Source organism: Malaclemys terrapin, chromosome 8 (genome assembly GCF_027887155.1).
Source record: "Malaclemys terrapin pileata isolate rMalTer1 chromosome 8, rMalTer1.hap1, whole genome shotgun sequence".
NCBI lineage: Eukaryota > Metazoa > Chordata > Testudines > Emydidae > Malaclemys > Malaclemys terrapin.
In genome coordinates this window covers 29,593,082-29,616,821 of record NC_071512.1, presented here as the reverse complement: position 1 = coordinate 29,616,821, position 23,740 = coordinate 29,593,082, and the positions used below count along the sequence as shown (strand labels likewise).

General features: G+C 40.4%; 1 protein-coding gene across 1 annotated transcript in view; it reads left to right on the top strand.

Annotated features, from left to right (window-relative positions):
* SLIT3 (slit guidance ligand 3) overlaps window positions 1–23,740 on the top strand; it is a 779,517-nt gene that overhangs the window by 537,229 nt on the left and 218,548 nt on the right. The window contains exon 12 of the mRNA XM_054037022.1: window positions 4,202–4,273. Within this exon, the coding sequence (XP_053892997.1) occupies window positions 4,202–4,273 (72 nt within the window). The remainder of the gene's footprint in view (window positions 1–4,201; window positions 4,274–23,740) is intronic.

Genomic DNA, 23,740 nt, shown 5'->3' with positions numbered 1-23,740 from the left:
GGTAGTTAAAAGTCTTTTGAGGGCTGAAAAAGCTATTGCACAAAGTCATGATTTGACACTTCACTAAGAATGTTATAACCAAGCCAAAATAAAGGAACTGTTAGCTGGAAAACATATGGTACAGCGTAAAGGATTCACATTGGGCTTTTATACCCAGCAAGTTCTGGGTCAACTTTCAGGAGAAAAGCTTTATGTTCTGGAACTCTGACTCAACTGAGCAAGTTGCAACTAGGTTTGTGGGAATGCATGCAGAAGTGTCAGAGAATAGAGAGAAATCTGCACCCATTATTTCAGGTACTTGAAAAGCAGACAACTAAAGCTCGGTGCTTATGGAAGGCCTATACTATATTATGCTGATCATGTGATCCCAAATTCCTTAATCTCGTGATTGTTAAAGGGGTTCAGAACTTCTAGAGATTGTAGTAAAGGCATTAGTGTCCTCCTGGTCCAAGTTCCTGCCAGTGCAGGGTTGTTTCATGTTTAATATTTTCTAGGGTTCTGTACAGTATATTCTAATGCTGGGTGTGAAGTGCTGCTTCAACCACTTACATTAGGTGATTAGTCCAGAAGCTGAGACACCAAACTGTGGAGAGAACTTTCCTTATTTCTGTCTAATTATTTTATCTAATCTATCAATATTTGCTCAGAGTGTCAGCAACTGTGGTATTTTGGCACCAGTTTGAGTGAAATTAACCCACAAAATATCATGTTCTGCTAAACTTTTCTTCAAGTTTAAGGCATCTCTTGGCAGACACATAAGAATGGCCATACTGAGCAGACCAAAGGTCCATCCAGCCCAGTATACCGTCTACTGACAGTGACCAATGCCAGGTGTCCCAGAGGAAGTGAACCTAACAGGCAATGATCAAGTGATCTCTCTCCTGCCATCCATCTCCACCCTCTGACAAACAGAGGCTAGGGACACCATTCCTTTCCCATCTTAGCTAATGGCCATTAATGGACTTAACCTCCATGAATTTATCTAGTTCTCTTTTAAACCCTGTTATAGTCCTAGCCTTCACAACCTCCTCAGGCAAGGAGTTTCTCTGATTGAGTGTGCGCTGTGTGAAGAAGAACTTCCTTTTATTCGTTTTAAACCTGCTGCCCATTAATTTCATTTGGTGGCCCCTAGTTCTTATATTATGGGAACAAATAAATAACACCTTTAATGTAAGAGCATAAAAGTGTGTGACCAAACAATATGAAACAGACGAGCATGGTACATTTGAAGGCATTTCTGACCTCTTTCATTAGGTTTTTCGTTTGCTTGTTGTCTTTCTTGCTATGAAGAACTAACAAGATAAGCTACTTTATTTGGAATAGTGAAGGAACAACAAGGTTCACTTTCTGTAATGCATCGTTTGTTAAATATAATAAAGGGGAAAGAATGTGTAAAAAATTACTCCTTTTTTCAGTTCTCTGAATCCAAGCAATTAGTTAGATCAGTAAAATAAATTGGCCTGTTTCTAGGAGCACTTTTAATTTCCATGAACAGCTGAATATAACTGTGGGGCTTTTATTTTATCGTTTTTAGTGAAGAATCTCCTCATCAGTTTAACAGGGTGATTCTCCCAGGCTTCTGCTCTAATGTTTGCATTGCAGCTGGCAGTTTGGGTTTTTCATGCACTGTTCTTACCAATGTTTGGAAGGTTGATGACAGTCAGGAAATTGCTGCTAGCTGAAATCCACCTAATCTGCCCGGTGCCTTGCAGAATTGCAGCATGTGGGTCGCAGCCATGCTGAAAGCATTTAGATGTGAACTGGCAGGCTGATGACTCTACTTGCTCTTAAGAATGCATCAACTGTATGTATGCCACAACAACTCGCTAACATTAGGAAGCTACCTGCAGTATTGTGAAAAGTTTGCTTGACTCAAATAGATAGCAAATGATTCTTCAGTATTAATTATTCTGGCATTAGAAGAAACAGCCTTGTTAAGAAGTACCAGGGATGAGCAGAATACAATTTATGCACTGGGCACTCTTGCACATAGGATTGTGTGTTTGTTTTCATGGCTCTCATCTACATCCAGATTGGTATCTGTCTTGAACAGAGACCACCACTGTGGGTATGTATAGTTGGAAGAGAGGGAAGGGAGCAGCAGGGAAGAGGAGAGGAAGCAGTCTTGCAGTCCCTTTTAACTCTCTTTTCACTCATTTTTAAATTTCAAATCAAGAGCTTAGAGATCAGAGTACTGCAGGTATAATTCAACCAGAAATTGTCTTCCTCCTCCTGCCGCAAGGGGAGATAGTACCTGTAAATCTCTTCCTTTACCTGGCACTAAATGACAAGTATAAATCCCTACAAAGCCATCCTTTCATTCTTCCAAATAGCCTGTGGAGGAAATGAAGCATTAATGAGACTCAGAGGGGGAAAAATAAGGGTAGAAGTGTCTTTGTTTATTCACTAATTGTGTGATAGAGTCATTTCCTGTATTTACTTTTTTTTTTATTGTGTATTTTACTTGGTATGACTATAATTTTAATGCAAAATATCTTGGGTGTGATTTTCAGGTGTTGAGGGATGCAATAATGTATACATTTATGTGCCAAATTTGCACACACAACTAGAAAACTGCATACATTAAAAGCAGAAATGACTAATGTTCAAGCTAGGGAAGCAAATGCGCATGCATTTTACAGCTTTTATTTCTGTAGGTAAACCTCCAAAAATAGGCCCCTTGTTGCGAAAGACCTCTTTGAGAGTATGTGGAATCATTGAAATGATCAGCTGGGTCTTCCTGCATACTTTCTGGTGTGTTTTTCTGTCTTAAATGCTGGTATTCCAGAAACACTGTAGTGTGTGTGCGTTTGTACAGGAGAGGCGGGAAGATGAAAGGTTGGGGATATGGTAATGGAGCGTGAGATTGGCCAGTATGGAGATGCATCTCCCGTAAGTAACTACTAGCAGCAGTACTTTCAGGCATGCCATTGACAGTATATCAAAGGCAAAATATCTTTGGAGTGTGGACCTGACAACAGCCAGGCAGACGTGGGCATTTGAACATTTGCCTGTCTCAAACTTAATCAAAGCAGCTCCTGCGTAAATGTTTCCAGGCTCTCAATTAGAAACAATAAATGGAAATGTGGGATGTAGGAAAATAAGATGCATTGTCATGTGCTTCTCCTGCGTTTCTCTGTTGCTGCATGGGAAGGTTTGACTTCCACTGTGACATGGTGGGCAGACAATGACATTAGCTAATTTGGCTCAGTGTAGCATTGAACATTAATATGAATTACAAATGGGTGCCTGAGCTCTCATACTGACTTTTGTTTAGTCAGTTATTTGTTCCAATGTTAATGTGCCACACACGTGCAGGCCCCATTAGACTTGGAAATGTTTATTTTCTTTTTATGGCTTCTAAAAATCTAAAGTTTTGTTTTAATATGTTGGCCATTGATCTGTGATGGTGATTTTCACTGCTTTCCACAGCTGTATGTTTGGCTTGGGTTGATGGAAACCCTTTGCAACTTTTCTGATATTACTGTAGTATTAGTGCATATTGAACATCGTCGAGGCATCTGGCATTTTCAGTGAACCAGCTTATACAAAATAACTCCCATCTATGCTCCCAAATCTTTTCTCAGTTTCATAAGTGAATCATTTTTGTTGTTGTGAAATATTCATATATCCTTATTTTCCCCTCTTGGGCTCCATTGCACTTACTGGGTCAGGCTGAGATTGCAACTGGTGGGGGCAGAATACCTCCTAAAATGCTGCTTGTGTGACATTCTGTGCCCAATTCAGCTGTCATAAGACGTTCAGACCTCGTCCAGACAGGGTCCTTTAAAATGTACACATCCCTGGTTCGTATTTCAAGATTGTTAGAAATTAACAGTGCAACATCACCATGCTGAACTCTATACTTTTTTCATCATCAACAGCGGGTCTTAATGGTTAAAACATTTCATACAGGGAGGAAGGAAAAAAGACAGGCTGAAAAATAGTGAAATACAGTTTTTGGAAAATGTCCAGTTTCTGCATTAAAGACGTTTTTCAGCACCAGACAAAGTCTGAATCATAACAACTCATTTAATACCATGTGCCCTCCTGAAAAGAAAATGAGATCAGTAGTTAAATGAAATGGCTACAGATCGTGGTCATGGTGCATGAGATCAATAAAAATGATAATTCAGAGAGGGATGAGCGGATAGTAAGCTGGACTGTTACTTACTATTCTTTTGTTTCCCGTATCTTTCAGAGTGCTCTATGGAAATAAAATCACTGAGATTCCCAAAGGCCTTTTCGATGGACTTGTCTCTCTGCAGTTGCTGTGAGTATGATTTCTTCTTTTACTATTATTCAGCCTAACCAGATTTTTAGTTTTTTCAGCTTCTAGTTTTAACTTCAGAAAATCCCTTATTGGCCCATCACCTTATGCACTGAAAACTCATTGAGACACTTCACTGACTAGGATAGCAATGGGGTGAAGAGGAGAAAAAGAGAAAAGGTGAGTGTGATTTTTCAGCTCGGTAACTGTATCAGGCAGCTGATACAGTAGATTAAGTTTGCCAGAGGAAGAGGAAGAACACATTAATTCTAAGAGGGGAAGTATCTTGTTGGTGAATGAAAAAACTCAAGATCTGAAAGTCACCACCAAGTGCCAGTAAGATGATGCCAGTTTATAATTTTTATACTACTTTTCATATTTTCTATTTATTTGTAACATATGTAGGTGAATGTGTAGATCCTCACTGACAATCATGTTGCAGATAGTCTGCGCTCATAAGCAAAATAGTAATATTTAAGGATATTGCAATTACCTGCAGTGTCTAGTTCCATATCTTTATTATTTTTATTACATTGGTTGTGGATCCATTTGAATGTAAATGGTCTGTCCCGTGCCACTAGTATATTTACATAGTCAAGTAGTTTAAAATGCAGATTTGGTTTACACTAAAACAATGTCATGATCTAAGGAAAGATCTACTCTGGATTATAAATATATTCATTTTTCATTAACCCACTGGGGAAAAATAGAGATGGAACAGAATTAAAATCCCAGATCCAAGCCTTCTCCACTTTGTGGGAACAAAATTTAGCACCTTGAACCTATCTCGAGAGAGAGAAATCAGCCACCATTTCAGCCATCCAGTAGAGGGGGCAAAAGTTAAATTGATTTAAACTGTATTTCCAGAGCTCGGGTTTGCATCTCTGAAGATGTGCTTAGACGAAGAAATAGATGAAGTTGATCCATATAGATTAGCATCGCATAAAACACATACAGGGAATGCAATGGAAAATAGGGAAATCAAGTATTTCTAGGTGGAATACAACAAAATTAGTCAAAAGACTTCTTATTTATAAAGTCTCAGTCTGTCTCAACATACACTGAGTTGAAAATCCAAATAATAACTATTATTATTTATAGTACTGTATTACTCAGAGGCCTCAAGCTGTGTCATCACTCCATTGCACTAGAGGCTGTACAAAGACAGAGATAGATTTGGATTATAAACTTTTTGGTACAGACAAAAAGCTAAAATGAGTTAAAATATTTGTAATTTTGCTATAAGCGATAATCCACAGGGGATTACTCTCCTCTCACTTCATGTGTGTAATTTAGTCAATAAGTTTTTCAGTTGCAAACCTGAATCACCTTTCTCTGGAAAGAGACAAGATGAGAAAGAGCACACGAGGTGGATTTATTATAAGTCTTCAGGAGAGAATTCTGCAAACTGTTCCTCTACTTCAGGCAATCAGTTACCTCCCGTTGCCCTTTGCACACTCCTTTCCTGTTAGCCTGCACTATTCACAGCAAGTCCTCTATATCTTAAATTACTTTTGGTCCCAGAATGTGCACTAGGTATGGAATAAATATGCAGGCTTTTTTTGTTTTGTTATGCATGAGGACAGTAGATCCTGAAGTATTCTGAAACTTGGGTGCAGTAACAATTGTTACAAGAGGCACATTAGTTATTGTAGTTCTCTAACAGCAGCATACAGTTCAGTGAAGGAACTTCAAGCAAAAAGAGCCTTTAACTCAAATAATCCTCAATCTAGTTATGGGTGTGTGCGTGTTTGTTTGTTTTTGTTATGTTGGAAGAAAGTATATGAAGAATTCAGCTTGGTCAAAATGTGTTCACACGGTGCCTTTTACAGCTGTGAATTTAAAAGGACGCTATGTCATTGGATTCAAAGCTGGACACGTTACAGATGGGTTCCTTCTCAGTAGCAAAAAAAAAGATCACTTAACATATGGCTATCTAAGTGTCCTGTAAAAATGTGTCTGTAGAACCTCTGAATGAAACATAAAGATAGGTTTACTTACTGCACTTATATTTATATAATAGTCCTTCTGTGTATGTAACACCGTATTTTATGTTACTTCTTTAAACCCGAATATTGTAACACTACTACTGAGATTAGCTAAAGTGACACTTTTTTGTTAAAGTGACAAAATCCATGTAATGGGAAATAGTTCAAAGATACTGTTGTTAAACCATTTGAGCCGCATCAAGATGAGAAGATCTAAATGGATAAATCTTAAAAGATTGTCCGAGTTAGGGCATTCATGGATAATGTTACTTTGGGGGCTTTTAAATGACTTTTTGAAGGTATTTGGAATGTAAAGTAGCTGTTGGCAGAGATCAAGTTGAATGATCATGCTTAAATGCAAACAAATGTCTGCACATTTTTCTGACTGTGGCTTTGAAGCAGCTATTACAGATTTGTTTGTTATATTTTAATGGATCCCTAAAACATAAATGGCATGGATTGGTTTTAGACCTGCTGTTGAACAGTTGGAAAACTGCCCTCTGATTAGATCTAATTTAGCATTCAGTGAGCTCTAGATTGGATTTCTTCTTATTAGTCTGGAGACACACTGATAAAAATGCTCTGATTAGAATACATTGGTAGCCAATGTAATTTTCTAAGCTTGAACTGGACCATTTTTGAAAATGTATCGGTACATTGTAAAGCAGTGTATGCTGTTAGAAAGGGAGGGTGAGCATGGGTCCTTCTCAGAGCTCTCAGGTTTTGGTTTAGGAGGAAAATCTCATAAATTGCACAGCAAATGCTACTCAGTTGTTTGCTCTCAATTATGCTATTCTTTTAAGCCCCACAAAAACTTTTCTATCCTTGTGTTTTGTATATAAAGTAATAAAGTAGGGCCACATGCAACCTCTCTTAATTAGGAAGAATAGTATCTTAATTTAGACCACCTAGAGTGGTGGTTAGTGGTGGTTAGAATTCTGTGGGTGAGGCATATATACTATAGGCAGTAAGGCATAGTTAGACAGTATCCATCTTTTCTTTTTAAATTTAACTTTATTACCCTCCTGAATTAATTTAAAATTTGGAGGATAAATGTAATTTCTTAAGTCTGTGCCATGATTAATTTCCTGATTGGCTGACCTAACGTATAGTTATAAATAACCCTATAATTGGATTTCAATTAGAATGCTGCTCTCCCAGATTTTACTGTTCCATATATACACAAGTGAAACCAGCAATATCCATGGAATCCAGTTGCAATACAGATTCTAGCATCCTAATGAGCAAGTGGGACCTCTCTTCTTGGACTGTATCAAGCTCAAACTAGTCATGTTCTGAACTTCTTGTAGCCCAAATAGTAAAGATTCTGGGTGGTTGTTCTTTACCCTCAACTTCTTTCATGGAAGTGATGATCATGTTCTTTTACTCAGCTTATCAGGCTGTATCAAGTGCCTCTCGGGGTTTTAGTGGACTAAGATTTTCCTGTTGCGAGGTATACTATTTTCCAGGAAGGAGAACTGGAGTGTAAATTCATTAGTGACCTGTAACTTGCATTTCCAGTTTGTGGCAACAATCTATAGAAGGAGAATGCAGCTGTAGAACAGCATTTGCTTTATTAGCATTGCATGTCTGACAGGTATATGAATATTACAGAAATGGAAAGTGCCTCAGTTGGAGATGGATGTTTTCATGTAAACATTAGCCACAGTCAGTTTTACTACCTTTCCAGGAGGCTTTAAACTATTCTTGGTCTGTCTGGAGGCTGGAATAAAATGAAAGCAACTTAGTCATCTGTCTTTCAATTTTCTTGGAACATGGACAAGACCTTTCAAGAACTCCTGAGTTTCCCAAATAACATGCCAATCACAATGCAGTAGGTAAAACTTAACACCCCATGGCTCATTCTTTCTCTGCAGCAGTTTGACACATACGCTTGATGACTACGGTACTCTGCTTATCCCCTCATGGCTAAATCTGCAACACCATCCTGCAGCGAAACAAAGCTATGATTCAAATGGTTCATGCCAATGAATTGTGGATAATGCACACAGAGTCTAACTGTCCTTTTCACTTCTGAACAATGCACTTTAAGCAGCCATATTAAAACAAACATTTCCAGACCGTTTTTATTGCTGTCAAACACCACATGCTTTGAGGTATCTTCGTCCCTGGAGCCAAAAGGATATCATAACATTTTCTGTTTAAAGAGATTAGGTACCTAGGTAGGGAATGTAATCTGGTTTATCAAGTGTCTAACATGTATCAGTTTTCAATAAACCTCGTTCCTTAAGGAAATTTGCCTTGCACTGTCACTGGTCATACTAGTGCTGTGATGTGTTGATCTTAAATCTTGAGAGATTGATCTCACTAAGGCCAATTGGACAATTATGCACAGGAAAAGTTTTCCAGGGTGGTTTCTGTTCTTTTGTATCTAGCCCTGTATTTACTCTTTCCATATGCTGGTGTGCTGGAGAGCTTGTACCTGGAAAATGATGGGCTTCTTGTAGCTTCACCTCCATAACAATCCACAAGAAGCTTACGGTTCTCTTCTCATTTTATATATGTATGTGATTTCAGTGAGCTTCAGAGTTAAATGTGTGCATTGAAGGGGGAGTGAGCTATAAATATACCAATGCCTGTAGACTGAAGTATAAACAGATAAAACACATTTTAAAGGTGTTCCAGAATTAGAGATGGGCTCAAGCCAAAACCCCGGTTCCAACCCACTAATTTGAGTGATGTGTGGTGTTAACTACTAACATTCTGTGTCTATTCAAAATACAATTATACAGAGTGAGAAATTACACTGACATTTGAAAAGTTGTGCAAATGAACACTCTTCCCAAGCCTTTTCCTTCTAAAAGCCAATCAAACTTTTGTTTAGTTAACGCTTATTGCTTTTCATTTTCCTCTGCTTCTGTGTTGTGGTTTTTGGCTGGTAATGAGATTTCTGGTACTTCCACAAGAGATGCTATTATCACAACATCTCCAGCCCAGTTTTGCACCACCAAGCCATTCAGACCACTTAGAGAAGCTCCAGAGAGGGTTGGGTGAGGTTATGTGCCAGTTTTAGCCTGTGAGTTTATTTATAATTCTAGATGAGTGCCACATGGAATTCAGTTATCGCACAGTGTTTCCACCAAATTCTCGATGCTTAGCCATTGGATTTGAATTAGTTAGAATCTGAAGTTCAAAGAGAATGTAGAGAGGTGCTAACCCACCTAAGGTGATGTAAGGCAGAAAAGTTCTCACAATCTCTCTGCAAACTTGAAAGCACCAAGCTCTGCACCACTGTGTCCAGCACCTCCAATATAATCTTTGAAGTAACATATCTTTATTAGTTTTAACCAGTGCTACAAAATTATATATAAAAATAACAAAACCTGTGAGCAAACAATATTTTTCCATAACAAAATCCTTCATTGCACACCATTCATTGCTTACCCCCAACACTCCCTAGTGACCTCATGTTACCTATCATCAGCACACCTGTATTTCTCTTCCGATAAAAGATAAATTCTTCCTATCCCATGAAATTCTTCTGTTTAGTCATTTAGTCTTATAAATAAGGTGCCTGGATGAAGCAATTTCTGCCAAGCTGACATCCCAGTCTTTTAAAACTAGGACCCTAGAGCTTTTCCACTTTCTAAGCACCAATTTCTGTTCACAACTAGATGCAGTTGCAGTCCAGTCTTCAAAACATTCTGTACTCCCATGGTATTGATGAAAAATCATTTAAAATGAATTTGCACTCTCTTGCTCTTGAAAATACTTAACTGTCTTTCAAACCAGTGAGGGTTTTCTGTGTGCATGCGTGCGTGGGTCCATGTGCCTTCTTGCCTGGATCAGTTTTTTTAACTGTTTCAGAACACACAATAAATGTTCAGTACACTTCTGACTGAGCGAATGCATCCGAACTGTTGGACTTAAGCCACTTGTGTTTCTGAGTGAATCTGGGTCAATGTCATGATTTTGCATTTTTAAAAAAATAATTTATGGTTTCTACTTTATTTTGCTTTGAATTGAGCAAACCCAGAACAAAGCAAAATTCAATGGTTATGAATCGAAACCAAATAGAAATATGTGTATTCCACACCGCCTTTATTCCAATCCCTCTAAAAAGCGGGGATGTTTTTGTTTTCTTTTGAAAAAGCTATGCAGACCATGCACTTGTGTTCTCACTGCAAATTAAACAAGCTTGGAAGCACTGCAGGGGATAGTGATGTTCCATTAAGATGCTCTGTATCTCAGGTTAAATGGTTAGAAACAGGCAGACTCAGTGAATGCAATATGGTGTTTGACTGAGCAGATGTTTGTATAGGTCTAAAATTTGTCAGATTTTCTTGTGCTTTATTTGGATTGCTGTATCTCCTACATAAACAGCATCTGCTGGAAAGCCATGTAAGATTTTCATTTACTAAATTCTGTGAGGAACCTATACCTTGGAGAAGCTGTGGTCCTAGAAGGCATTGAGCATTTCCCAGAATCCAGTCCTTTACTGGGAGTTGAGGGAGCTGAGTACCTTGTGAGTTTGGGCCTTACTGGGCACCTTACAAACTGGAACATTTCGCTTTATAGTGTATCCTGTCACTTCTAAACAAAGGATTGCTTATCGTGGCACCAATCACAGCATTTTACTTATGGAACAAGTGACCATCTTCAATTCTTAGCAGAATCACATGGGACACTTTTGTCTTGTTGTCTGGGGAGAACAGGAGGACTATCAGATCAGTGTCTAATCCAGAGTAGAGAAGAAGGTTCTCTGTATAGATCTGTATAATAAGCTTTAAAATTATTTTCAGGCTGCTTGCAGTGTTTTTTTTCCCTTTCAAGCTTTCTGTGTTTATGTTACTCTTGTGGTAATATTACAAACTTAGCTGATGTGTTATGTGGCTATACATCAGCTATGATCTCATTAGCTTTCATAAGCTGAACAGGGTCAGTATCTAAATTGGAGAACCTATCAGGAAGCCCAGGGGCTGTGACAAGAGGTGTTGGTAATTCAACTGCTCTCTTTCCTCACAGTCACAAATACCCCAGCATAGTGTTAGTCATTGTTCAACTTGAGCTGCCATCTTTTGGAGGAGAAGTAAAACTGAAGTGTTTAAAATCTGTCATAGTCAAAAATGTTAGACTGCACCATGATTAAATTCCAACATGAATAATTAAATTGTACCTTTTGGAATTTCCCTTTTTAATTTCCACTGGAACAATTCTTTGTCTTCACCTCCTTGTCTAAACCGCTGAGAAAAACTGATAATGAATTAGCTCTTGGCATTGTCAGCTGAATCCTGGCAGAAATATTGGTGGTCAGTCATAATATGGAAAAAGATATACATCAGTGTTTTTTTAAATATATTGAGGCAGATGACAGGTAGCAAGCTTTGTGCTCTTGATATCAGACTGCTAGGAGCCTTCTTCATCTTCCATAGCACGCTAATCACAGTTTTGTAATATCTTTTATTGGTAGTTATGCCAACTACTGGTAATGACAAGCACTTTTTTTTCTTCTAACTGTATCATAGTGATGCATATTAAGAGTTCATTTCTGGGGGGGAAATTCTTTTCAAATCTTAGCCTTTTCCACTCCATTTTACTACAAAGAGGATTATACTGGCTTAAGTCTGGAAAGAGTGTAGGTCTTTCAGTGCTTAGTTTTTGTTGGAAATAATGACATTTAATTTCTCATTGCTTTCTCAACTAATCTGTAATATAGTCTCTTCAGTGAAATCCACTGATACGTTAATACTTTGATGCCTGATATACAAATGGCATTAGATGTATTCCATCTTTCTCAGAGGGAGAGTCTTTTTAGCTCAGGACATCAATATTTGCAATACCTTTCAAGAGGAGAATACTTTCAGGAAAAAATATACAATTTGTATACAAACAGTTGGTGGCCATATTTCAGATCGATCACAGCAGCATTTGGGAAGCTCAACCTAGATAGAAATTGTAAAGGTGTCAAAATACTGTATATAGACACCCTTGTGGCCACAGCTATCTGTATTGAATACCACTCTACGCTAACTTCTGGCTTTAAAGAGGATGTAACCAGCTAGTTGAGGATCCAACACCTTTATAAACATTAATTAAGCCTCACATCACCCTTGAGATATGGGTGAGTAAAAATGGTTGTGGTTTGCTCTATGATAGAGCAAGTCAATAGAACCCGAGTCCTGATTCCCAGTGTCTTGATGCAGCTTCCCTTCTTAGGGTATGACTACACTGTAGTTAAAAACCCATGGCTGACCCTTGCTAGCTAGCTTGGTCTGAAAGGCTGTTTAATTGCAATGTAGATGTTTGGACTTGGGCTGGAACCCAGGCTGTAGGATCTTGCGAGGTGGGAGGGTCCCAGGGATCAGGCTGCAAGTGCACCAGAACATCTACACCACAGTTAAATAGCCCAACAGCCCAAGCTCTGTGACCCCGAGTCAGCTGACACAGGTTTGCAGTGTAGACATATCTTAATATCTCCCACACAGGGACTTTGAATGTAGGTGAAGCCTTTTGCTGTAGGTATTTAATAAGAGTTGTGCACATTTGATTTGAATTCTACTGATATCCATGCAAATAACTTCAGTCACCTACCTCCTTACAAATCTCCTATGTATTTTAAGCCTGCTCTTTCCCATCATGTTCTTATTTTCCCCAAAGAAGTCCCTAAACAGCCCCATCGGTCAAGTGACAGAATATTGGCTGTTTTAATTCTAACTGTATTGTCATTGTTATCATAATACAAAGCTAACTAAAAGGAGGAAGAAATAGCTTCATAGAATCATAGAATCATAGAATCATAGAATATCAGAGTTGGAAGGGACCTCAAGAGGTCATCTAGTCCAACCCCCTGCTCAAAGCAGGACCAATTCCCAGCTAAATCATCCCAGCCAGGGCTTTGTCAAGCCGGGCCTTAAAAACCTCCAAGGAAGGAGACTCCACCACCTCCCTAGGTAACGCATTCCAGTGTTTCACCACCCTCCTAGTGAAATAGTTTTTCCTGATATCCAACCTGGACCTCCCCCACTGCAACTTGAGACCATTGCTCCTTGTTCTGTCATCTGCCACCACTGAGAACAGCCGAGCTCCATCCTCTTTGGAACCCCCCTTCAGGTAGTTGAAGGCTGCTATCAAATCCCCCCTCATTCTTCTCTTCTGGAGACTAAACAATCCCAGTTCTCTCAGCCTCTCCTCATAAGTCATGTGCTCCAGACCCCTAATCATTTTTGTTGCCCTCCGCTGGACTCTTTCCAATTTTTCCACATCCTTCTTGTAGTGTGGGGACCAAAACTGGACACAGTATTCCAGATGAGGCCTCACCAATGTCGAATAAAGGGGAACGATCACGTTCCTCGATCTGCTGGCAATGCCCCTACTTATACAGCCCAAAATGCCGTTAGCCTTCTTGGCAACAAGAGCACACTGTTGACTCATATCCAGCTTCTCGTCCACTGTGACCCCTAGGTCCTTTTCAGCAGAACTGCTACCTAGCCATTCGGTCCCTAGTCTGTAGCAGTGCATGGGATTCTTCCGTCCTAAGTGCAGGACTCTGCACTTGTCCTTGTTGAACCTCATCAGGTTTTTTTCTGCCCAATCCTCTAATTTGTCTAGGTCCCTCTGTATCCGATCCCTACCCTCTAGTGTATCTACCACGCCTCCTAGTTTAGTGTCATCTGCAAACTTGCTGAGAGTGCAGTCCACACCATCCTCCAGATCATTAATAAAGATATTAAACAAAACCGGCCCCAGGACCGACCCTTGGGGCACTCCACTTGAAACCGGCTGCCAACTAGACATGGAGCCATTGATCACTACCCGTTGAGCCCGACGATCTAGCCAGCTTTCTATCCACCTTACAGTCCATTCATCCAGCCCATACTTCTTTAACTTGGTGGCAAGAATACTGTGGGAGACAGTATCAAAAGCTTTGCTAAAGTCAAGAAATAACACATCCACTGCTTTCCCCTCATCCACAGAGCCAGTTATCTCATCATAGAAGGCAATTAGGTTAGTCAGGCACGACTTCCCCTTCGTGAATCCATGCTGACTGTTCCTGATCACTTTCCTCTCCTCTAAATGTTTCATAATTGATTCCTTGAGGACCTGCTCCATGATTTTTCCAGGGACTGAGGTGAGGCTGACTGGCCTGTAGTTCCCCGGATCCTCCTCCTTCCCTTTTTTAAAGATGGGCACTACATTAGCCTTTTTCCAGTCATCTGGGACCTCCCCCGATCGCCATGAGTTTTCAAAAATAATGGCTAATGGCTCTGCAATCTCACCCGCCAACTCCTTTAGCACCCTCGGATGCAGCGCATCCGGCCCCATGGACTTGTGCACGTCCAGTTTTTCTAAATAGTCCCGAACCACTTCTTTCTCCACAGAGGGTTGGCCACCTTCTCCCCATGCTGTACTGCCCAGTGCAGCAATCTGGGAGCTGACCTTGTGCGTGAAGACAGAGGCAAAAAAATCATTGAGTACATTAGCTTTTTCCACATCCTCGGTCACTAGGTTGCCTCCCTCATTCAGTAAGGGGCCCACACTTTCCTTGATTTTCTTCTTGTTGCTAACATACCTGAAGAAACCCTTCTTGTTACTCTTAACATCTCTTGCTAACTGCAACTCCAAGTGTGATTTGGCCTTCCTGATTTCACTCCTGCACGCCTGAGCAATATTTTTATACTCCTCCCTGGTCATTTGTCCAATCTTCCACTCCTTATAAGCCTCTTTTTTGCGTTTAAGATCAGCAAGGATTTCACTGTTTAGCCAAGCTGGTCGCCTGCCATATTTACTATTCTTTCTACACATCGGGATGGTTTGTTCCTGCAACCTCAATAAGGATTCTTTAAAATACAGCCAGCTCTCCTGGACCCCTTTGCCCTTCATGTTATTCTCCCAGGGGATCCTGCCCATCTGTTCCCTGAGGGAGTCAAAGTCTGCTTTTCTGAAGTCCAGGGTCTGTATTCTGCTGCTCTCCTTTCTTCCTTGTGTCAGGATCCTGAACTCGACCATCTCATGGTCACTGCCTCCCAGGTTCCCATCCACTTTTGCTTCCCCTACTAGTTCTTCCCTGTTTGTGAGCAGCAGGTCAAGAAAAGCTTTGCCCCTAGTTGGTTCCTCCAGCACTTGCACCAGGAAATTGTCCCCTACACTTTCCAAAAATTTCCTGGATTGCCTGTGCACCGCTGTATTGCTCTCCCAGCAGATATCAGGGTGATTAAAGTCTCCCATGAGAACCAGGGCCTGTGATCTAGCAACTTCTGCTAGTTGCCAGAAGAAAGCCTCGTCCACCTTGTCCCCCTGGTCTGGTGGTCTATAGCAGACTCCAAGCACGACATCACCCTTGTTGCTCACACTTCTCAACTTTATCCAGAGACTCTCAGGTTTTTCTGCAGTATCATACCGGAGCTCTGAGCAGTCATACTCCTCTCTTACATACAACGCAACTCCCCCACCTTTTCTGCCCTGCCTGTCCTTCCTGAACAGTTTATATCCATCCATGACAGTACTCCAGTCATGTGAGTTATCCCACCAAGTCTCTGTTATTCCAATCACATCATAGTTCCCTGACTGTGCCAGGACTTCCAGTTCTCCCTGCTTGTTTCCCAGGCTTCTTGCATTTGTGTATAGGCACTTAAGATAACTCAACGATCGTCCCTCTTTCTCAGCATGAGACAGGAGTCCTCCCCTGTTGCGCTCTCCTGCTTGTGCTTCCTCCCAGGATCCCATTTCCCCACTTACCTCAGGGCTTTGGTCTCCTTCCCCCGGTGAACCTAGTTTAAAGCCCTCCTCACTAGGTTAGCCAGCTTGCTGGCGAAGATGCTCTTCCCTCTCTTCGTTAGGTGGAGCCCGTCTCTGCCTAGCACTCCTTCTTCTTGGAACACCATCCCATGGTCGAAGAATCCAAAGCCTTCTCTCCGACACCACCTGCGTAGCCATTCGTTGACTTCCACGATTCGACGGTCTCTACCCCGGCCTTTTCCTTGCACAGGGAGGATGGACGAGAACACCACTTGCGCCTCAAACTCCTTTATCCTTCTTCCCAGAGCCACGTAGTCTGCAGTGATCCGCTCAAGGTCATTCTTGGCAGTATCATTGGTGCCCACGGTGATGGTGCCCACAGTGGCTCTGTGCAGCTTTTCTCCCCTTTGCTTTCCCTCAGCTTATTAATGTACTTAGAATGATTTCTGATCCATCCACTAGCAACAGAGAGCAACCTGCAGTCTTCCGAGTACATTAAGGTTGCTAGGCTGCTGTTTCAAACTTTGAGTTATATAGTTATTTGCTGATAGTTTGATTACTTGTCTTCACTGAGCAGAAAATAAAAATGCTATTGGGGTGAAAGCCTCATCAGCATTCCTCTTTACTCTTAAAAAACAATTATTTTCAATCATTTTGTTTTGGAAGTTCAAAATATTATTTAAATGTTAATTACTTGACACTGTGCTTGTGTATATAATTCAATTGGGAGACCATCTTGATTAGGTAGATGGAACTTATGAACATCTGATACCATTACTGTGCCAGCTCAGTACACTTTCTTTCAAAGGACTTAGCTGAAACACATTATTATTACAGCGTGCCTGGACGAATTCGCTCTTTCAGGTAACACGATCATAGTATTGTAATAGAGTTGTGTACTGCTCAGGGCTTTTAACAGAGTGCAAACCATAGGTCTTTAGTCACTTTCCCTTATACTGTGGAGATATGGGCTCTTAGACTTCTGAGTGATCTTTTCCACACTTTTTTAACATATCCAGATGAATGAAAACAGAGAGCTGAGTTAATAATCCATCATCCCTCTAAGTAGCATGTGGTTTTATTTCTTCTTGAATTTTTAACTTATCTTTGAATGCTGTACCACATGTGGAACCAGTGTATAAATCACATCCGATTAGGCTGATAACACAATGAGAAAAATTAGTGGAAATTACTTTCACCATAATTTGTTGCAAGAGAAATATTGGTAAGATCCTGCTAAGATAAGGCTGCAAAATACTCTGCTAACCATCCCCTCTTTCAAAAACACTCTAAACAGAATGAAACTCTTGTCATTTTTTTGAGCACCGTTTTTAAAAGGTGCAGTGTCTAAACAGAATCCATTTTTCTGCTTGTTGAGGTTATAGCTGGCTTTCTCATCTATAATATTTTAGAGGAATTGAGATCAGTATTTATTTCATGTTTGATGTAATGATTTGCGCCAGGATCTTAACAGGATAAAACAGGACATTTACATGGATTAAAACAATATCCAAAGTTGTTATAATAGGAGTAAAGTGTAATTAAGAGCTTTGGAAGGGATATAAACCTTCATCCTTCAGGGCATAAGTCAACTTCTAACTAAAGGGGGGTTGGAAGAAACTTTCCTGAAGGGTAGTCCATTCCATACATGCCTACTTCATGGTTCATTTATGTTATTTAATACAGCATAATATAATCACTGAAATATTTGTGATTTATCTTATTATTTTAAAATTAAGATCAGCTGCTAAATAGTACTGATTCAACCATCTTATCTTCTTTACTAGATACAATTATCTCCTGTTTGTCATCAGTGTCCAACTGGATTATTACAACAGTAATGCAGTAATAATAACAATAATACATAATAATTACAATAATTAAAACAATACAAAAATGAAAAAAATCTAAACTAAGTGCAGAAATCTGAAAAAAAAAAGTCCAGTATTTTCCTAAATGAAAATTTTCTTAAAAAAAATTTTTTTGGGTGGGAATTTTCATCAAAATTTACACATTTTCTAAATGTTTTGAATTTTAAAAACTGACATTTTCTGTCAGAAATGTTTTGACAAAAAAATTCCAACCTGCTCTACCTCTAAGTTTTTTCTGTATCTGTCCTGTGTAATTTCAGGTACTAGAGGTATATTTCATGGGTACTATATATCCTCTACAGAACAGCAACTGTTGGTTACAGAAGTATGGTGTGAATTAACTGAGTTCCCAGTTCTAATTGGTTATGTCAGTTCTCATTCTAGTTCACATAAACAAGTCCCTTTTTTCATTACTTTCTGTTATCCTTAAAGTAGGAAGTATGCCTATATATCTTGGGTGTATATATAGACTCAATTGCTCCAGATTTGTATTTCTGTAGTACCTCTCACAGCAGTGTTACCTCTCACAGTGTTGTTTCTGGTTGTATTACTGCAAATAGTGGCAAATATTTACCAGGAAAGTGTCAAACTTTGTAAATTCTGGTTTCTAATACTGGGGATGTTCATGATTTGCTCAGAATGGGTGTTTGAGTTTTTCTTACTCCTCCTTTCCTAATTGTTTGCCATTATTTATTTAAATGCTGACTTTATAGTTAACACACAGTTACTTTTAAAATGCCTCAGGGACAGTTCTGAAAACCATTTTGTTTTGAGATATTTCTGTATGTACGGTACTTATATGATCAGTAAGTCTCTTACTCTGCTCTTGTACCTGTTGCCTGTTTCCTATGAGACTATAGTAGTCTATTAAGGATATCTTCTTTCCCTTTTGTTATAAATACCCCGCTACCTCGATATAACGCGACCCGATATAACATGAATTCGGATATAACGCGGTAAAGCAGTGCTCCGGGGGAGGGGGGGGGGGCTGCACACTACAGTGGATCAAAGCAAGTTCAATATAACTCAGTAAGATTTTTTGGCTCCCAAGGACAGCATTATATCGAGGTAGACGTGTATGACATTATAAATATTGTTGTGTATAGTTTTTAGACCTCAGGTGAGGGATGTGCAGCATGGAAGGGCCACCACTCTTTAAATTCCTATTGTCGTGCATCTTGTTTAGCCGCCCATAGGCATGAGCTAGTAGTGCCACCACTGGCAAGAAATACCAAACACATTTTGTATTGCATTTTCCTAAAGTTCTACTTGTGTTACTTACTGGTAAAATTCAGCCACTCAATGAGTCTCTCAGTCTTGGGCGTAGAAGTTCTGCTGTATCTCTCTCTCTCTGTTAAATTATTTCCTTTATTGGTGGGTTGGGTGCACTCTATTGAGCAATCACTCCTCTGTCAGGGTGTGGTTCACAGAAAGTGGTTTATTTTATTCCAAGAATTGGGAGTACTTACTCTAAAATAGTTTGTTCCCAGTGCTGCTACTGTTGTATCTCGTGTTCAGTGCCTCTTCTGCTGTTGTTGCCATAGTACATGGTTTGAACTGAAGGGCATGGTTTATATCTGCACACATTAAAGCGAGATAATAATTTCAGTCATTAAAAACAGAGCTAGTGGTGCATAATATCAGAAAATGCTTCCTTCAGATGTATAGTGCAGGAACTCTGGAAGCTGATTCTGATTCAAACTGTGGTGCACAATCCTGTACAGGCATGTGTGAAGATTAAGTAACATTTTGGCTTCAAATAAAAAATATCCCTTCAGATACTCAAATCCAGAGTGGAAGTCAGAGATCCTGTTGATGTGATCAGTATGGGGCTGGAAATGGAAATGAGAGAGAGATTGCATTATAATGTGGGGTTACATTTCTGGATAGTGGTTAAAAGGGTATCAAAAGCAGCACCATAAATAACTGGCAACAGCTACTGGGAATGTTAGAGGGTTGTTGGAGAGATCCAGAGAGAGCTGGAGGAACAGCAGAAAAGGAGGCACAATGGAGAAGATTTCCAATTTGGATGTGAAGTCTAATCTATCCTCCAAGCCCAAAGGGAAGGAATTTGCATGTGCCGCTGTAATCTCATACGGCATCAGTACTACTTTTTCTTCTTCAACACTTAGCTGAATGGTTGGCCATAGTGATTGTTCACCATTTGGTCCTTTCCTATGTGGTAGCAAGGCTAGACAGTCCAAGAGTCCAACATCGGAACAGACTTGACACACCCATGTAACAGGGGGTTTGCCTCCTGGTCCCCTCCATCCTCGGTTGGTGGAATTTTATCCCGGATGTTACAAGCCACCTGGAGACCGGCATTTGCTGGAATGTCTTGTGGCATTCTTGTGACATGTCCGAAAAGCATAAGATGCTGTTTGTGGACAGTGGCCCCAGTAATCTGTAGATCGGAGCAACCGTAAACATCTGCATTACAAATGAAGTTGTTCCACTTTATGCCCAATGTACAATTTTGGCATTTTGTATGGAATTGCCCAATCTGAGTGCCATAGCGTCCATGTTTCACAACCATACAGCAGTACGGAGAGGGTACAGCTGAAATAGATCCTGAACTTGGTGGTTGTGCCGAGATGATGATGATTCCATATTCATTGTAAAAGACCCATGGCAGATACTGTGATGCCAATCCGGTGAAGAACCCCCATGTGAGGAACTGGTGAGTACAGATCCCAAAAAGCAAAAGCTGGAGACTGCTTTGACAGTTTCATTAGTCAAAGAGATTGGGGTCATGGGTGGACCTGATCCCTAGATTTTGCAGCTTTGTCTTTGACCACGAAACATGGAGGCCAACCTTAGCTGACTCCTCCTCCATTTGCTGGAGTGCCTTGCAAAACCTGTCAGGGCTCCGTACTAGAAGAACGATGTCATCCACATAATCAAGGTCTGAGAGCGAGAGATCACCCAGTGGTTGAGACACCTACGCCCTTTAAGGCCTTCCAGAGCATGACTCAGTTAGCTGAATCAAACAGAGCTTTAAGATTGACATACGCCACGTGCAGGGGCTACTTGAACTCATGATGTATCTCTGACAGCAAGCGGAGGGCCAAAATGGCATCTAACCTGTACCTCGTAAAGCCTGACTGTTGGGGGCAATGCTTCTGATGCAGCAGGGCTCCAAACACACCAGCAGAACATGCACAAACATCTTCCCTAGCATGGACAACAAGGTGATTGTCCTGTAGCTCTTACATTCGCTGCACAGTCCTTTACCCTTATAAAGTGAGATTACATTACTGTCCTTCCAGGCAGTTGGCAGTTCCAGTTTTCCACACCAGGCAAAAGACAGCCAGAAGTGATTCTACTACAGGGCCAATAGCACATTTTAGCTGCTCTGAGGGAATGCCATCAGCACTGCTGTGCATTGTTTTTCAGTTTGCAGATGGTGCGCTTTACTTCATCCAACATTGGTGCATCAGTACAAATCATCCAGCTCTGAGCAAGTGACAGCTGGAGGATGGTTCGGGGCACTGTGATCAGTACTACGATGTGTTTTTAATATGATCATGGAACAGTCCTCTTGAAACACAGCAGTTAGTGAATTTTACATTAAAAGAGGGAAATAACAAATGGGGATAGTAGATAAGAAGAGAGGTGATAGCTGAAGGGCTCATAAGTGCCTGTTTGGGGGAACAGCTCAAAACCTAGCCTCTTTTTATGATGCCTTCTATAATGTGTTGACCTGTGTTTCATAAAGAGATGAAGTATCAGTTTGAGAGAGAGAGACATGTACTGCATGAGAACTCAGAGATAATGGTGATTACTTTGTCTTGGACACAGTGAAAATCATAAGAACAAGTCATTAACTGATGATCTGGATGCCTGCTGTTGAAGCAAAGCTTCAGCATGCCTAATACACTGGAGGAATTATTCAAGTGTCCTAATGTGAAAATTACTCTGTAGTACAGCTAGGGTCAGTAAGATTTTGGGTTACATGCCACATAATCGCCAGTCACAGAATTTTAAGCTGCCCAGGGGGCAGGGTGCTCTTGTAAGCCCCGTATTTGAGGCAACGGTTTCAGTTCTGTAAAATGCTGTAAGCTGTTTGTTCAAGCAAGAGCTGCCCACATTTATCCCTCATTGCCCTCTATTGGACCTTACCCCATGATAGACCAGTAGCCTGCTGCACGGCATCATGAAGAAAATCCAGGTGAATTCATATTGATTTTTTTTCCTCCTTGGTTAAGCAGGGAAGCTGTATTCTGACACATTATTACATCAAAAATCTATACACTGTAAATCCTTGAGAAAAGGACCCTCTGTTTCCAAGTATTACAACTGAGTATTTACTAGCACAACTATTGTTACACTTTAGTGCAATATCTGGGGCACCCCCCAAATAAAATGGGGAGTACAGAGTACTGATGGCCTTAATTTGTATGAAAGACTTCTTGTAGTTGAAAGGTAGGATAGCACTAAGAAAGCTCTGCATGGCATGCTTTGTTGGAGAAAGGGAGCAGCAAGACATGACCCTAGCTGGCATGTGCTTCTACCTGACAGAATGTGCCCTATTGTCCTTAGGGCTAGAGGTGCAAGCTAGTGCAGGAGACAATACTCCTGTGTAATACACCCTCAAGTGTTATTTAAGATTTCATGCTAGTTTGCTCAGGAAGCAAAGATACCTTTCTCCCTGCAAACACAATCCTATTACTATTATTGAGGCAGCACACAGAAGCAGCAATCAGATTCAGGTCCCATTGCAACAGACTTTCACCCTTACTGTTTCAGTCTTACCAACTCGAATAAGATTTCCTTTTTAAAAAGTTGTTGCCTGGTGAAAGTCCATTGTCAGTTTCAGAAAGCTCAAAGATAGTTAAGGATTTTATGGATAACTTTGGTGGATCACTGAAGTTAAATGGAGAGGTCAGTTTCATATATGTTTGATGACAGATTTACTGAATCGTTTCAATGAAGATAAGCATCCCTTCAAAAAATAAACAACTCTGGGGAAAAAGCTTTAGTCAAGACACTTCAGAGGTCCTGAAGAAACATAAGCCACTTCAGAAACTACAGTAGAACACAAAAAAGATGATGTCTAGATTGGTGCGAGGTCTTAAATTTGTAGGCCACAATCTTGAGTATGGCTCAGGTTGGTAGTACTTGAAAGTTGTGCTTGAATGGGCAATGAAGACTGCACTCCCTTATTACTGGTGAAGATTATCCATACATGTCGGAGTTGATGGGACCATGACTGGGTGGTAGGGGAAAGCTTTCCTTGGTGCTATCCATTCAGTATTGATTTTCTGGATGAATGGACTAAATCTGGATTATTATGTGTCCTCTGTGCAGATGTGCAAGGTGGGAGAGGCACTGAGATGCCTTCTTCTGTACTATTCCCCTTGCACACCTGCACAGGAGACTGACATAACTGAAGTGGAGAAGGCAGGCACTATGGTTGTTTGTACTATTCACTCAAAGGGGTGAGTGAACCTGCACCTCATAAGGGTTGTGAAACTCCCATTCTGACATGTGTTCCCCAAAGCTTCTGGAGAAATCTTGGCTGAGCTGGTCAGAATTCTTCCTGAAACTCCCACTGCTACATGGCCTCTCTCACCCTTCTGCACTAATGTGGCCAGTAGCTGAAAGCTACAGTCTGGCCCCAAAATGATCATTCCAATTAGTTAATGCTGGTGGATAAGCTGTGAAACTAGAAGCGATGAGACTTAAATAAGGTTCATATTACATTTATTTATTATGTTACTAATGTACATTTTTGGCAATGATTATATGCTTGGCACTGTACAGTACACACATATAGATAATCCCTTGGAGTTTACAGCCCATAGACAGAACATAGATTGATGGGATGTACAAGGTAATAGAGAAGTGTGATTGAATTTGTTGTTTCTTATCTCTTTATGGTCATCATAGAAACCATGTTGCTTGTGATATCT